Here is a 17,622-nt window from a genome sequence, read left to right as displayed (position 1 = left end):
TGCTGAGATCCTCTGGTGGAGAATCTCCACCAGCAGCTGGATTTTGTTCCGTGTTAGATGAAATAGCTCCCCCTACAGGTACAAAGCATATCATGCTACTAGCAGTGTTTTTTTATATAGTCTAGTATTTTGTTGAGGGATAGGGTAGGGGCAGTCATATTTGATATTCTTGTGGATATTAATTTCTTGAGCATTTCATGAGAACAAAAAAACCCCAATGTAAATAAACTATTAGACAGACTGACAAACAAAAAAAATGACCCTTTTTTATTTAAAGGTTTTCAGCTATTGAGTGAAATCAATTGTTGTTTTAACTGCATGATTTTAAATTGTGAATGATATATAGGTCTTATGCAAATAGAAGCAAGGAGTTATTTGTCTAATCCTTATCAAGGACGGGCTCTCAAAATTTTTATTTTGCCTGTTGGCTAAGTGACAAGTCTATTATGTAATAGGTTTTCTTAGGAAGTGTATCCTAAGTCACAACAGCATCTTGAGTCAGTACTCCCCCAAATAACATTCAACATTACAGCAGAAAAAGACAAAAAGCTTATTGTGTAGCTGCCACTTTGGTGTATTAAAATGGAACACAAGTCCTGTTAATGGAGGAGAAACAAGTATTTACAATTTAAAGAGTTACTCTTCATGTGTTAACTTTTCCATCTTTCATGTGTTTGACATTAACCATGAATCCATTTCTTTGTGGACCTTCTTAGAACTCTGCTGTTCTGAAAAATCTAGAGTCCATAAATGAAGCGGTTCTGCAGCGGTTCTGCTCCCAGGCCTGCTACCCAGCTATATCCTGCCCTTAGCTTACTTCCTTCCTGTAGCCTTTGTGGCTCTACTGACCATTTTTCCAAGGAACCAGCACAGAAAGCTTCCCTAGAACTATGGTGCTCTGTGACGTTTCCACACCAAGAGACGGATGCCAAAGATCACACTGACCTACTGCTGCCTGCGGGCCCTGCTGGCCTTGTGACGTCCATGCTGTTCACAAAAGAAACAAAGCCAGTGATTCACGTTTGTGGGTAGAGGGCCCGAATTGAAACATCCGGTGCATGGCATCCTCAAGTGGGTGGCAGGAGTGATCAGCGGTGTGTGAGACACAGGGCTGCCTCCACTTCATTTCAAATCAAATGAGCAGGCAAACTTAGCTGGAAAAGGTAATTTTATTGGAATTTTCTTCTGTTGTGACATTTCAAACATTTCACCTTTTTATTGTTTTCTTTTTTAAGAAATTTTGGAATACTTTTTATACAGAGTTTATGTACAGGAATGGAGATTTGATATAAGCATGCGATCAAGATTTTGTTTCATACAAAACAATTATCTACACACACACACACACACACACACACACACACACACACACACAACATTGTAGCTCTCTCGCCAAACTGTGGGTAGGAACATCTTTTTACTTTTTACAGCATAATACAAACATTTGAAAAATGACCAATATAAAGAAATTACAACAAAAAGACAGAACCCATTGCACTTACTGAGTCAGAAATTTTTTTTAGCATTTTGTTTAGCATTTTTGCTGAGTGTGTGTGTGTGCGTGCGTGTGTATGTGTGAGTCTAAACTCATGTGCTAGAGTGCTACATGCTGTACACAAACTGCTTTTTTCATCATGAAAGTCACACTGTGAAAGAGATCTGCTGTTATAGAGCGGTGAATAGAGCGTGTGACAGTCTGTGGGAAAAGGTACTGAAGGAGGCTCATAAACATGGCAGTCAAAAGCTGGGAGTATCTGGTCAATGAGTTATTTATTGGCACAGAACTGCTTAATAGCATAATGAAGCAACATCCTTCAGCCCAGCCCAGCTGGGTGCTAAACAGTATCTAAATGAAGCAGTGCAGACTTACTGACTGACACATATTGATTTCAGCATCGTCCCAGACTCATGTGGAGCCAACACACTAGTGCTTCCACCCTTGCAGAATTCTCTGAAATGACAGGTGGCAGTGCAAAGACATGCCCTGAAAAAGCAGCACGAGTTAGCTCCAAGAGATGCAGGACCACGTGACATGACCACACGCCGTGACACCGCATGGGGCTGGCATGACCACATGACACAACCATGTGATGTGACACCAAATGAAGCTAATGAGATGCAACCATGTGTCGTGACGGTGCACGTCACCACCACGTACGACTGGAAGCGCAACGATTGCATTATTTTTGGAGCACGCCAGTGACAAGGCATCAAGTATAAACCTAGCTTAAGTGCCTGCGAGCATGTCTGATGCATGCATCTCCTCAGGAACCCAATCCATGAAAAAGCGCAGAAAATGTCCCATTCCCATAACTGATTAATAGGCAAATTTCCATAGAAAAAGATAAAGAATATCATAAAGGTTTGTACTTGCCTGAAGTGGTAGCACCACTGTTAAGATCCAGCTGAATCAGAGGAAAACATTATGGTAGTTTCATTCTTTCATAAGGGTACAGCGATAAAGAATATCAAAGGACATCAAATGTGAAAACTGGAAATCGACCATACAGTTGGTTGGCTGACTGAAATTTCGAAACAAATCTCATATCTCACGTTCATGTGCTCAGATCTTGATGACATGATGGCCACAAGATGTGACAATTTCTACATGTCCCAGAAAGGATGAACCAGCAGTCACTTCAAAAACAACTTCCAGAAAGGATGATAAAAATCAGAAGACAAAACTTTCATCTAGGTACAGAACAAAACAACAATAATGAATAATATTTTTTGACTAAACTGGGCTTTAGTAGACTGGGTTTATGTGAACCCCAACAGAGATTTACTGTACAAACACACAAAAAAGAAAAAGAAATACAAAAACTGTAAAAGACTTAATACATGTAGAAAGAAACAAATAAATAGACAATAAATACATAATTTACTTGACCATTCTTTTTACATTTAGAAGTCAGGAATTGTTGACAGTTTAACATCACTAGTTAAATTATGTTTACAGTGTTAGACTGAATAATAGAAATCCAAGAATATATGAAGAAATACGCAAAGATGTTGAAATTAAGATGATGAATTAGACAATATAAAAAAGGATAATATAAAAGCTAATGCAATGAAAAAGATAATATAAAAATAACCCTTGCGGTCAAGAGTGAACTTCACAGAAACAGTAGATATCATTTAAACACTAATGTGGCCTATTTTTTCCTTCAACACATAGCGTATAAAAATGATTACAGTTAATTCTGAAATATTAAAATGATATGGACTTAGGAAATGTGTTTCTGAATGGTCCAGTGAAATTGTACCATAATGAATCTGCTTCTGTTTATTCTGGTGTCAGGGTTATGGTGGCAATGTTGAGAACTTCAGTGCCTGCCTCAGTTTGCACATACTTTGTGTGTGTGTGTGTGTGTGTGTGTGTGTGAGAAAGAGAGAGCGAGAGAGAGAGAGAGAGAGAGAGACAGAGAGAGAAAGAGAGAGAGAGAGAGTGAGTGTGTGTATTAGGGCTGCATAATATGTTGTTTAATACATAATTTGACTAATCATTATTTCATTATTTGCCTTTTGAATACTAATATTGCACTGTAACAAGTCACATGTTTTTTTGACAAGTCAGATAAAGGCTCACTGGGTATTTCGATAAACCATGACATTCATCCAATCCAAGAAATAGAAGTCATGTGGTTCCATGGAAAGTCTTCATTAGTGTGTTTCAATATATTTCAAAGCATAGAGCAACATAATTGCAGTGTTCCATTTTGAACCATATCATGCTTTCCTAGTGAGTGTGTGTGTGTGTGTGTGTGTGTGTGTGTGTGTGTATGTGTGTGCATACTTTTCACCACATGTACTGTGTGTGATCGAGAGCGAGATGAACTGCAATAAAAGTTTGCAGGTTTACTGAAGAATTCCCCTAGGGTTCCTGGAATCTGGGCCAGTGTATTAGCACAATGATATAAAAAGGGCCTCCTTGCGAATGGGCATCAGTTAACCTCATCAAAACACTTTTAAACTACCTTAGTGAAAGCAAGATGTATTCAAATATACACAAAGAAAGTTGAAAAGAAAAAAAAAAACAAACCTATAGAAATTTCTTTAAAAAAAAAAACAAAAATAAAAATAAAGGTGATCCAACCTTTTTATATTCAGCTCACTGCCTTTTGGAAAACAAACAGAAAAAAGCTAGAGCATTGGAGTCTTGTCTTCTGAGAGCTGCCATAGCAAAGTCTCGCCATAGCAACAAATCCAAGGCAAGAAGTCAATTGCAATCCATCACCAGGCGAATCCGGTCCTCTATGTGGATTTGCCTCAACAAGAAATGACATCCCCTGTTCTTCTTCACAAATGTACATGCAACTCTCTTGTACACAAACACACGTGAGTGTATGTGTGTGCATGTGTAACAAAGTCAGGAGGGGTGGGCAGCGAAGGCATATTTGATAAATAATGCTTTATTGGCTTCATGCAGGAAAAGGGCATTCCACTTCTATAATAAACTCCACCCACTGTCCCATTTCAGCCAATCAGCTGCCAAGTTTCCTTCCTGCCCTCACCTACAAAGCTCACCAGAAAATAGAACAAGACGATATGGGGAAAAAGAGGGGGAAAAAAGAGGGAAAAAAGATAAAGCTGTAAAAAAGCTCCTTCTCCTTCCTGAAATTAGAACAAAGTGAGGAAGAGTACCATGAGTGTCTCCGTAGAATGTACAGAGCTCTAACAGGCTGGAATGTACCAGACCTCTCTGACAATGACAGGTAAGGGACAATCAGTCTGCTTTTATGCTCTCCTGGGGTGAAGAGGTTAAGTTAAAGGTCATCTTGGAGTGGTTTAAAAATAAGTAGGAGGTAAGGCAGGACGGAAGACGAGATGGGGAAATGTCTGCCAATCCCATTTTTGTGTATCTGTCCTGTGTTTTTTTTTTTTTTTACTCCATAGCGCTACATGGTGGACAGCTGGGTTGCCTTCAGCGATGACAGATCCAACAAGGCTTGAACGGTGACGCCCACTTTCACCAGACCACGCTCTTCCAGAATGTGATGAGGCAAACATAACTTGTCCTATGCAAAACACACACACACGCACGCACGCACGCACGCACACACACACACACACACACACACACACACACACACACACACACACACACACACACACACACACACACACACACACACACACACACACACACACACACACAATTCAATACCTTCCTGTGTCCAGTGACTTGTTATTATGTCCTAGCTGTCCCTTAAGGCTGTTTTTGATGATATCACCTACAGCTTTACAACTGAACTCTAACCCATTGCCGAGCCTCCTGGACATCATGAGGCCACTGTGGAAACCTTGTCCTCCTACTTCACATGCTACATGTCCATTGCACCAATCAAAATGCTTTGGCCCTGATGACTGGCTTCTGCCCCTGCTGCTGAGATGAACAGAGGATAAATAGGAAGTTGCAGTAGATGTCGTCACTTTTGTCATGCCCAAACCTTGATTTGACCCTAGTTCATCAGAATCATTCTGAAGGTACACTTCTGTCACATCGAGCTGATCTTGAACTGTTAGATCCAACTTCCTTTTCTTGGGAACCTCATTTTGAACTTCCAGTGCAAGGATTTCAACATATTGTGATGTTTTATGTATTAAACAAAATCATTAAGAACAAGCACCCTCCACAGAGCATGAATAATGAGAGTGAGCACGGGAAGACTCATTGTGGAGAGATTCAGCCTGGTGAGACAAGCTTACCTACTAAGCGGTCTGGCACATATGCATATACATCATTTCTAATACACATTCACTATTGTCATTAGCTTTTTGGCTAATTATTTTCAGCATAGGTTTGTTTTAGTCTTGGACAGTTCATGCTCACCTGTGGCACTCCAAGCTTCTTACATGCATCCAGAAAATTCTCAACATTCCGCCTGCACTTGGCCATGCTCAGCTTTGGCTGTTGAAGAAAACACATATGCTTTTGACTGTGTGATTGTAACTGAATAGATTTTAACTGAGTAAATTAATCGAAATTTGAAATGAATTTGAATTTACACACAATTCAGATAATCTTTGCTGACACTCCATGCTATTAACCCAGTTAATGTATTTACTGGAATAACTGCCACACTGTATTTTTTTAGATCACATATAAAGCATTTAAAAATCAGAATAGCTAGGAAATTACCCATTTTAAACAATGAACAGTATTTAAAATGATTTATTTTTAAATAGAAAACATTTTTTTTCCCTAAAAGAACGATGTCACAAAACTATAGCCATATTCATGGTAGCAACAAAAAGAATGATCTCAGTGAGCAAATGCAGAGAGATGGATGAAGCAGAAGCTCAAAAGGGGCGGGACTTACTACAGCAGGAGAGGGCACGTGTATGCTGGCCACAGATCGAGGACGAATATGATTAGCCAGATGGCAGAGAATGACACCATCCATTAATGCAGCACCTACGTCATCTGGCAACAAAACCTTCAACCTGGACTCTAGGTTCTGCAAAACCACATGCGCGCACACACACACAGTTTTCACTGGCCATTAAAGCAACACCTTTTCCCTTCAATGTAAAGTGAGCAGTTAAACATTCATATGGCCTTTCAGTCCAATCAGAGAGTGAATATTCAGTGACTGACTGAACTGTCTTGCACGCGCGTAAAATGAGTAATTTGGAAAATAGGTAATGTACAAAACGAGTAATCGCTAAGGTCGATATAATGACACTGATTAACAAAAGATTTATTGTGTACTCCTACCACCACCATAGGCACCACACCTATTTACACAATGCAGCCATTCTTGTACTCCACCCACAATTGAACCGATTTTTAAAGGTGGTGAGGCAGGTAATGTCATGGAAAAGAAGCCAACACAAAACTGCCATAACATGCTACGTGACAACGGGTAAACAGGCAGTCCACATGCCTCCATGGCTGCCCGTTGCAAAATGTGGAACTGAATAGTTATTACAAGTAATAAAACAACAAAAAACAAACATAACTGAACTGGATGTAATTATTGCACCATATCCATTTTCCTCTTCATAATCAGATCAGCATGGAGTGTCAGCTTCTCTGAAAAGGTTTGTGAAATCTGACACCATATCCGCAATTCATGTAAAAGATAACCTGTTGTTTCTTTATCTCTTCCTCAGTTCCCAGGACATAAAAACAGTGATTACCAGGCCCAGGTGTACAGAGAGCCACGTTAGAGATTGAATACCTGGCTCCCTGTACATCTGGGCCAGGTATTCATTCTAGCTAGGCTAGAGAAAGAATGTGGACCACCTGGTGGGTCCCAAGTACTTGGCTGAAAAACACAAAATGAAACAAAACAAAACATGGAGGCTTTGTAGACATGTCTTATGAAAGGTAACATTTAACTGTCACAGAGATTAAAAAAAGAAGTAAACTTGGCAGAGAGTCAGAGAATGTCTTGCTTACAACAGGGAGAAGATCACATCACTTGTGGGAGGACTCTTAAATATGATATAGTCATGTAGCTTTTATTATAACACTGTCCTTAAATACCGGTTTGGGAAGAGAGGCATTATAGTTTAACATTTGGGCCTGCTGACCTGCCGGAGTAGCCGTACTTGTTCCATTTCTTCTCTGAGGTGTTCCATCTTCCTCCTCATGGTGAAGCTGGGATCTGTGGAACTGTACTCTTGGCGGCTGCTGCGGGAAAATGCTGAAATACAATATATATATATATATATATATATATATATATAGAGAGAGAGAGAGAGAGAGAGAGAGAGAGAGAGAGAGAGATTCAAAATTCCAGATAATTAGGATGTTTTGGACAGAGGTCCTTTATCAGATATGTATATGTACACACACACACACACACACACACACACACATTATATATATATATATATATATATATATATATATATATATATATATATATAAACACATACAGTTATGTGCAAAATAATAGCAGTCTAACTAATGTATTTAATTACTGATTTTGGCAGAAAAGATAATACAACATGTGAAAAAATTCATGACTAGGTGTAGCCGAGTAATGAGCAACCAACAGAATCAACAGTCATGACATGCAAGCTGCTAATTGGGTGTAATTGACTCATTTAATGAAACGGGCATGTTCAAATTAATAGCAGTGTGTAGTTTGTGTGTAGGAATTATGGCCGTTATTTAAAGGCCGTTAAACACATGGTAGGAAAAGAAATACTACCATCATAGAATAACAAGAATGACAAAGAAGGATACAATGATCAACTCCAGGGAAATCAAAGATCTTCAGATAATGAGTACTGTGAGTACTGCAACAATCAGAAGACACCTATGTGAAGCCAAACTATTTGCAAGAAACCCTTGTAAAGTTCCCTTGCTGAAAAAAATATGTTTTTAAAAGGTTACAGTTTGCCAAAGAACAAACTGACTGGCCTAAAGAGAAGTGGTGCAACATTCTATGGACACATGACAGCAAGATTGTTCTTATTGGGTCTAAAGGCCACAGACAGTTTGTGAAATGACCCATATACACTGAATTCAAGGCACAGTACACTGTGAAGACAGATGTAAAGCAGTTATCAGAAATAAAGGTTATACAACTAAATATTAGTTCAGTGATCAACAGAAAAGCTAAATCTGTAAACAATTTTCAGTTTATACTGTAAATATTTGAGTTAAATAAATGAAAATGAAGACACTGCTATTTTTTTTGAACAGCCCATTATTCTTTTTTCTTCATTTTCAGTTTAAAAATGTATATTTTGTTCATATTTTCATTTGGAATTAAATGTGCAGTGCGCCCAGTGCCTTTGTGTATATGGAAATAAATGCTATTATGAGGATTGAGCTTTTTCTCAGTTGCTCTCAGTTGCACACTGCTATTATTTTGCACATAACTGTATATATATATATACACACACAAAAGTTAGATTTGTTGTTTTACCAATGTTATTTGTTGTTTTACCAATATATAGTTATTTCTCAATCTATTCTTAGAATACAACCATATAATATGCAAAATACAGAAAATTTGTATGCAGTATTTAAAAAAAAAATCTGTAAAGAAAAACAGCTTCTACAAGCAACAGTGGCAAACATTTAGTGTGACCTCCCTTTACATTTGAGCAATAGTAGAGAAGACTGCTAAATTTAAATGTAAACCTCTGTGAAGTCCTGAAAGGAGCCTGGTATAATATACCAGAAGAGTACTTGATGAAACGTCTGTAGTCTCCCCAAAAGAGTTCAAGATGCACTTAGTGCCAAGGGACATCACAATCAATACTGATTTTTGCCTGTAGAAGCCATTTTGTTCTGAAATTTTTTTATTTTTTTTTTACATTTTGTGTACATATTTCATGTACTCTGTTTGTATCTTAATAAAGAGACTGAGAAATGTTTCGGACTGAAGACTGTTCCCCAAGAGAATTAGAAGGAAAACAGGTTAGTTACTCCACTAAACCCTTACAGATGAGGTGAAGATAAACCTTCACAGCCTCTTCATATGTTAAGCACACTCATAGACTGCAAAGACCCCCCAAAGAAAACAACATAATCACAGACACTTATAACATTATAGCACACAATATTGATTCAAACAAAATCACAGATGCGCATAACATTAGAACACCCAATACTGATTTCATTGCTTAAAAAACACTTTTTATGAGCAGACGTATCTATGTTAAGTGTCCCTGTGCCTGGTATGTTCTATGTTACACTCACAGTAGGACTGGAGCAAGTGGAATTCTGCAAGGGAGAGTGTAACAGTGCAGAGGTTAGTTCCACTTTCCAATCAAACATCCTGTACTGACTTTAGGTAACATGGAACTTGATTGGGGCAGTGTTTAAGTTAGAATTTGTCTCATTTGATGAGTGGCATGCCAACAGTAAGCGGCATGTTATTGTTGTGGTGCTGTAGAAATGTAATTATTCTTTTTTAAGAGCCTATTGGTCATTTTTTTGTGTTAACAGTTGCTTTTCTTGTCAGAGGTGACAGCTGAGAAACATTTCAGTTTTCATGTTGTCACTAGGATACTTAAATCAGCTCCCGGTCTGTGATGAGAACTAGCCATCTAAATGGTAATGTCTATACATAATAGCATATAGCTAATGTCTGCGCTCCTTTCCCCATAGCATGCATACACAAACTGAATGATACTTCCTCTGCAGTGCAGGGTTACATCTTTTGTCCAAACATTTTGTACAATTTCCTCTTGTAAAAATCACTGTTTCAGTGTAACCCAATGAGACAGAAGGCAGGCCTTGTATTTTTCCTAGAATTTATGGCTTACAACAAGAAAGGGATAATGAACAAATCGGTCACCTCTGATTGATGCTATATTTTGTATGGTCAAAACAAGATAAAGTTGCACTTCCAAAGAAGCTCTCCACTCCCCTGTTCCACCTATGTCCCTCCAAGAGACATCTGGCACAAGTAAACAGTCACACCGTGCTTCAAAATCGCAACCCTGTGAGTTTCACACACCTTTCACAGAAGGTTTTAGTTCAGTAAAATAAAACAGTAAATAAAAACAAGATACAATTTGCTTCTGGCACATGTTGGCCACGCTATTCAGACTTCAGCATTTGTTAGCTGTCCCATGCCATTAACCCTGACATAAGCTATCTGCAAACTTAGGCAAATCCAGACAATATTGCCACCTGTATTATCTGCATATACTGTAGATACCAAAATAAACAGTCAAGGCATCACCAAAAAAATCTAGTACAAAGGTCTTAGGTTACAGAAGAAATTATAATCTTTTTATTGCGGTGTTTATTTGCATTTATAAATATTTAATAAGAACTAATACAATTAAACACCATAAAATGAACTAATGTAATATAAATATTAAAACAATAAAATGTAACTTTTTTTTTTTTGTATGTGTGTGTTTTCCAAAAAGGTTGCTTATATCTGGTTCTCAATCCTGTCCTCGATTTTGGATTTGGAGCAGACATGCAGTCTTCACACTGAGTTGTGGAGCAATTAAAACATTCTTAAATCCTCCCATGAAATTTAGAGTTATGCCTTTAGAGAGAGTTGGCTGTGTCGGACCATAATCATCACTGTCGCACGGCTGCGTTCTTCCTGTTGCCAAAAGCAGGAAGCTCAGTGAGGAGAGAGATTCATTTTGTGCAAGTGGTGACCACATCCTATACCGGTTTAGTAACCAAAACATATTCCAATACTTTCCCCTCTGTGCATGTGCACATCCTTGCATGTATTCTTTTGGAGTTACTTCCTGCAGTACATCTCCAAGGATTAGCATAAACCACGTCTTTAGCAACAATATGAAACAAAAGATGCACTTAAGCAGTGCTGCACTTGTGCTGCACTGCAGGGTTACCTAGCTCTGACCCAGGTAGGCCAGGATACAGCATGGCTTGTGTCATTTCCCTGCTTAAACATAAATGATTTACCATGTGCTGTGGTGTGCCTGTGGGCTCCTGCCTGCGTCAACAAGGACCTCGGTGGGGAGGGTGTAATACTTATGACATCCAGGGCAGATATCAGCCTGTTAAACTGCAGGGCACTATTGGGGTAATTATCTCGAGTCATATTATTTAGCACATGAATGACTTCATGGAATTAAGGGATTAAGGATTTTGCATTCTATATTTGTGCCATTTCATTGTTGTTAGAAGCTCAGTTTTTATAAGATCAAATTTTAAGATTTTGGGCCAAATTGTGTGTACCTTTATAGGAATGCTGATTATTAAAAAATATGTTCTGCATATGTAGATATGACACTGATTGTGTTAAGTCACATAGTGTAACAGGAGCTGGCAGAGTATTACTTTGAATCTTATGTCATGAGAAAAGAACTTGTAGCTTGTCAATTTTAGCACACAGAATCGCACAGGGATACCTGATCTGGGCTTCAGACCAAAAACGGTCAGAGTCGTGCTGAAGTCACTGGAGTGCATACTCTCCTGCAATGACAGAAACATTCCAATGCTTCACACATTGTTAATTCTTTAGTACACCCTCTGTAACTGAGTAACATAGTACACTTGAAAATTAAAAAAAACACACAAAAAGCTAAACACTTCTAATAATCAAACTAAAAAAACACAAAAAGCTAAACACTTCTAATAATCAAACTAAAAACACACAAAAAGCTAAACACTTCTAATAATCAACACACATATAATGCAGGACATCTTCCCAAAAAGCTGTACAACTAACCAGAGTTGAATAAATAGCCCAATGGAAACCTAGCAGTGGAGTTTAAACTGGCAACCTTCTGAGTACAAGGCAATTACCGTAACCACTGAGCTACCACTAACCCATCTATGACTGTACATGCTGTCTGACCACACTATATGACAAACTATTAAATGTTTCATGGAGGAAACACAGAAGGTACGGGTACGGGTTATACTGTGTATGACTATGTATGTGACAAATAAACCAAACTTGAAAGGTTAAGAGACGGTGTGTGAGACACCACAAGGTGATCTGTGATTGGGTAGAAAGCCCTGTCACTGGGCCTGTTAAACCACACTAGCTGCAGAGCTTGCATGAGTTAAATATTAACCCTTTATATACAATATGTATATTGCAACTACATCTTTTACATGCCTTGGTCAAGTACAATTCTACCCATATATCTAGAAAAAATCTGGTATGTAACCTGCAAAAATGGAATCTGCTAATTAAATATCTGAAGGGATTAATTAACTAAATCAGGTGTGTTTGGCTTGGAGCTAAATTTCAGAGAACGATCTGTGAGTCTTGCAACGCTGTTGGTATAATCCCACCACAAGTTAGATCCCTGCAAGTTATTGCAAAGCCTATATATAGGTCTTAATCCCACCATGGGTTAATCCCACATGTTAATTCCACCACAGGTTAGTGCCCTGCAAGATGAACTGCACTACAGTGCTTCCTGAACCTGCTAGCAGCTCTGTTAGTTCGTTCTTGCAAAGTTGCAATATTGATTGTCAGGCTGAAGGTATGCGTAACAGGGCAACATGCAGGAATACAGATGATACCAACACCAGTACCAGAGCCAGGAGAATACCAGAGCCAATAGAAGCTTCAGAACTTTCTTATTGTAATTCCCAGATGAATTACATTGCTCAGGGACTATGTACACACACTCACCTCACAGTCATTCTCTGTGGAGTTCCGCCGTGCACTCTGACACTTGTACTAAGAGATAGAAAGAGGGGGGGTTGGGTTGGAAACATTTTCATTCCATTTCTTTCAAAACCTTTATCCCTCATCTTTCCTTGTCGAATACACTATAATAAAAGTGTAAATATATATATATATATATATATATATATATATATATATATATATATATATATATATAGTCTGTGGTCTCTCTCTCACTCTCTGAAATATTTACCGTACTACCACACTGTAGTGTATTGAGTATGGCTATGCTGGACAGAAGGATGATTCATGTACTGGGCAGAATAGAAGGTTGTGCAATTTATGTTGTCAGTTCATGAACATGGCCTGCCATGTGCAATGAGTTATCTGTTGACTGTGACAGCCCCCTTGTTTGTTACCACGCCCCCTAATGACACACCTGCAACTTGTTACCTGTATAATTTATGTATGTATACTCTCCGTGTTTTGCAGTGTTGTCAGTCATTGTTCATGTTCGTGTTTGTGCTATTATTCACAATTCTGTACTTGTACATTGTTATGTGTGAGTGCCGTTGCTGTTTATCCTTTGTGTCTCATGTTTAATAAATGTCTGTCATCGTCAAGAGACATCTGTGTTTCCTGCTCCTTGCCCTGCGGCACTCGGGCCATCACATTATCATATTACAGTATTTTTGGTTCAATGTTTTGAGTATACCACTGTATTACAGTACTATAGCATATGATGCCCAATAAAATTACTGTACTGTGATGGGAAATATTATTCGATCATGTATTATCATGTGACCATGTGATTCATGATACCTTTCTCTATGTAATCCTATAGGAATAATTTAGTCTTCACATTCTGTCTTTGTATATTATGTGAACAAAACGACTGCTGAATCAGCTGCTTCGTGATCTTGCATGTGTCGTGCGACTAATGCTGATAAAGAGGATCTAGCAAACTGTGTCTGTCCTGGTGGAACAGAGCATCCTGGTATGTGCAAAAGTGTTTAGCGCGATAAGGAGCAGGAAATGGGTAAATAGGATGACCGAGCACCCCTCCCTGGGGGAAGTGAAGTTTAGATATAAGGAACAGAGTCAGCCTACCCCTTTAGAGCTTTCGCTTCAGAGCATTAGCTCTCACACAGCTGTGTTTTGTATGTCTTATTTTCTCTATTAAATTATTCTTTTAATCACGTCTGACTTGCTGTTTATTCAAAATTCCACCACAGAAATTGGCATAGTCGGCAGGATCAGCGAGAGGCACCACGCGGAGCAGCGGTGACTGAACTTCGAGCACGTTCCTCAGAGAGAATTTCTTGACTGAGCTGTAGAAAGAGGGAAACCCACAAGAATACAGGAAAGTACCTAACCAGGGAGTGACGTCCCGCTTGACTCCGGTGGTGTGCTCCGCCTGATCTAACGGACTGAAAGTAAATGGTGGAAATAGTAAACCAATCTTTAAAAGGACGAATATAGAAATCCTCCAGAGTTTGCCTGGGGGCGAGCCTGAGAAAGTAGCGTAGTAGAGGAATACTAGCGCTCAGAAAGGAGTCTGGGACTCCAATAGCCTAAAAGAGTTAGGCACACTGTGTAGACGTTCAAGTGTAAGAGAAAATAGGCCCGGGCCGACAAGACGTCCCATTAAAAAGGAGTCTGGGACTCCAATAGCATAGAGAAAGAAGGAAACTCTGTTAACCAGCACAAATTACTGAAGCGGGACTAAATTAAAGCAACGTTAGAGACGTGATTAACAGAAGGAAAAAAAAAAAAGGGGGAGAGTGTCACCCGTACCCATATTATTCATATTATTTGGTTATATTGTAATCACATTTGTGCAATCACCCTTACCTACAAAAAAAAAAAAAAAAAAAAAAAAGATGGGTAAAGGGCAAAGTAAGGAATATGAATTTAGCAAAGACAAATTTTCTAGTAGCCTGTTCTTCCAAATGAGTAAAGACTATGGGGAACATGTAAATAAACATGTCCCGTTCTGGATTAAATACTATGGGTTTAATGCATCGGGGACTTTGAGTGTTGCATATTTTACTTAAATTGGTTGAAAGAGTAAAGCTTAAACCAAGGGAAGCTGATAAGAAAGCCCAGAAATATTTTGGTAAGAACAGTGAAGATATGCTGGAAAAGGCAAAAATGTGGTTAAAGGAGGCTGAAAAAAAGACAGAAGCAGCAGGTAGGGCATAGAAAAGGTAATGATGAAGTGTCTCAGTGTGTTTACTTAGCTGATCCTGACCTAGATGCCGCCCCGCCGAGAGCCCCCCAGCTGATTCAACAGCCACAAGCGCTAACAAACCCACCTCCATATCCTGAGCCAGGGACTTCATCGCTAACATCAAAGCCGTCTCCATATGACGAACCAAGACGACAACTGGAGGCAATAACCTCACCAGTGGCTCATCGCACTGGAAGTCACACCACTATAAAGCCATCTGCAGAGCCTGAGGCAGGCTGCGCCCCGCAGTTCCCGATGGTGGAGGTGTCTGGACCAGATGGAGTCATTATGGTCCACCGCCACTGGACTGCAGAAGACATCATGAAAGCGGCCGACGGCCTGAGCAAACCAGGCGATATCGGCGGACGACGCTTCGGACAAGAACTTATGGCATTTGTGCAGTCCTGCAGACCAACTCAGGCTGAATTGAGACGATTGCTTATGATTCCACTTGGACCGCAGTATAACCGCATTGACAGAGACTGGGTGGATGGAGATGTTCGTCTCCATCTGCCTGAGTGGAATGCACCGCCCCAAGGCCAGCTTGACTCAAATGGCCCATACAGAGAGATGATAAGAGGACTCATCGAAAGGGTGGAAGCAGCATACCCGACAACTATTAACACTGACGTGATAGCAGCATGCAAACAAAAGGATGACGAGCCCGTGGCTGATTTCCTCGTCCGTTTGACACGCGTCCATACTGATCATTGTGGAATTGATGCACCAGCACAACGTGCAGCGGGCCCCGGAGAAGTGGAGGCGTGGGAAGCTCATCTGAGAAACAGCTTCCTTATGAATATGAGAAAGGACATTAGCGTCCTCATCAGAAAAAACTGCATCAGCTATAGTCGAGCCCCTTTGTTAACTATTGAAGAACACGTCAAGCATCATGAAACTATTCTGGGCAAGAAGGATGCTAGACGGGAGCGCCAGCGCGCCGACATCACCCACCAGGCGATGCTGACCATGCTCCAAACAGTAGGAGACAGGGGAAGAGGTCGCGGACATGGCAGAGGACGCGGACACGGACGAGGGAGAGGAAGAGGTCGAGGAAAAGAGTCTGGAGGAAGGGAATGCTACAATTGTGGAAAATTCGGACACTTTGCAAGAGACTGTCCTGAAGAAGAAGGGGAAGATAGTGACAGCACGGCTGTGGAAGTCAAAAAAGACAGACGGGCGGTGGAGAGGCAGGACAGCGACGGGCCACTGAAGGAAGACGACAAAAGGGAAGTAACAAATTTAAATTACCAATTACTACAGCAGATTAGTAAAGGGTCAAGAGGCCTCCCCGAAGTAATTGTGAATGTAGAGGGAAAAATGTTAAGTTTTTGGTTGACAGTGGTGCCACCCACTCGATGTTGAAAGAAGGTTTAATAGAATGTAGAATGAGACCAGGGTATGGGATAACAGTAATTGGAGTGGGAGGCCATCCCATCGATGAAAGGATGTCCGAGCCTCTCCAATGTAGTTTAGGAAATAGCCAATTCAAACACAGCTTTTTGGTGTCAGAATTGTGTCCAATTGATTTGTTAGCTAGAGACCTGATGTGTAAACTTGGATGCACAATTAGCAGTAACCCAGAGGGGTTATTTGTCATGTGGGAAACACCCACACAGGGAGTCCAGTTAGAAGTGGGGGTCCCTTTGTATGTTTATGAATTGCAGTGCACTGCTGGGGAAGTACTAACACATTTTATGACTGAAGTTACTAACACACTACCTGGTGAGCTGACGGTTAAACAAAGTGACTCTATTCACTGTACGATGGAGGTCCATGAGGGACCAGACGTTGATTTTGAGCAGAAATTTGACTTAGGGGGCAGCGACAGTTTGATTATCACAGCTATAGCATGGGACTGCGAGTGGGCTGCGGGAGTGGTGCAGCTCTCAGCTAAACAAAAACATTTATATTCGGTCTCGCATGCAGCACCTCATGTGTTGCTGGCTAGCACACATGCCGACCCAGACTGGCAGAGAGTAGGATTATGGACTAAACGCGTGTTGAGCGCAACTGACTGGGTAAAGGAACCCCAGTGTGAAATTATGTACAGCCCGAGCATAAAAGCGTGGAAAATGCCAGCCCCGTATAGGTTAAATTGCAAAAGGGGGGTCGAGCTCGTGAGTCCAAATATGGTAATTATGGCAGCCTCTGTTACCCTCTCAGAGGAAGAGGAAGAGGAACTGAAAACAGTTCCTGCAGGGTTATGGGCACAGGGAAAAAATGATGTGGGCTTAATAAAAGGATGTGAGCCTGTCCACATCACCCCAAAATCTGATTATAGACCACACCAACACCAATACCCTATGAAACCAGAGGCAGAAGAGGGTA

The 17,622-nt window shown here is 40.1% G+C and overlaps 2 protein-coding genes across 6 annotated transcripts in view; both read right to left on the bottom strand.

Moving 5' to 3' along the window:
* The window catches only part of il13ra2 (interleukin 13 receptor, alpha 2), an 8,215-nt gene extending 8,199 nt beyond the window's left edge, over positions 1–16 (bottom strand). Inside the window, exon 1 of the mRNA XM_027025181.2 lies at positions 1–16. This exon is cut by the window's left edge and continues 72 nt beyond it. The gene's annotated coding sequence lies outside the window, so the exon portion shown is untranslated.
* Positions 17–1,186: 1,170 nt separating this feature from the next.
* lrch2 (leucine-rich repeats and calponin homology (CH) domain containing 2) overlaps positions 1,187–17,622 on the bottom strand; it is a 61,214-nt gene continuing 44,778 nt past the window's right edge. For 3 of the 5 annotated variants that reach the window (XM_035527048.1, XM_035527050.1, XM_035527053.1), the window contains 7 exons: positions 13,062–13,109; positions 11,821–11,884; positions 9,671–9,694; positions 7,543–7,655; positions 6,324–6,461; positions 5,834–5,911; positions 1,187–5,018 (listed from right to left, as the gene is read on the bottom strand). In XM_035527048.1, the coding sequence (XP_035382941.1) occupies positions 4,899–5,018; positions 5,834–5,911; positions 6,324–6,461; positions 7,543–7,655; positions 9,671–9,694; positions 11,821–11,884; positions 13,062–13,109 (585 nt within the window). In that variant the 3' untranslated portion in view covers positions 1,187–4,898. The remainder of the gene's footprint in view (positions 5,019–5,833; positions 5,912–6,323; positions 6,462–7,542; positions 7,656–9,670; positions 9,695–11,820; positions 11,885–13,061; positions 13,110–17,622) is intronic. The other 2 variants (XM_035527049.1, XM_035527051.1) reach the window with 1 other exon arrangement.

Source organism: Electrophorus electricus, chromosome 6, assembly GCF_013358815.1.
Source record: "Electrophorus electricus isolate fEleEle1 chromosome 6, fEleEle1.pri, whole genome shotgun sequence".
In the NCBI taxonomy this organism is placed as follows: Eukaryota; Metazoa; Chordata; class Actinopteri; order Gymnotiformes; family Gymnotidae; genus Electrophorus; species Electrophorus electricus.
Note: the sequence above shows the minus strand (reverse complement) of the source record. Positions and strands in the feature narration are given on the sequence as shown.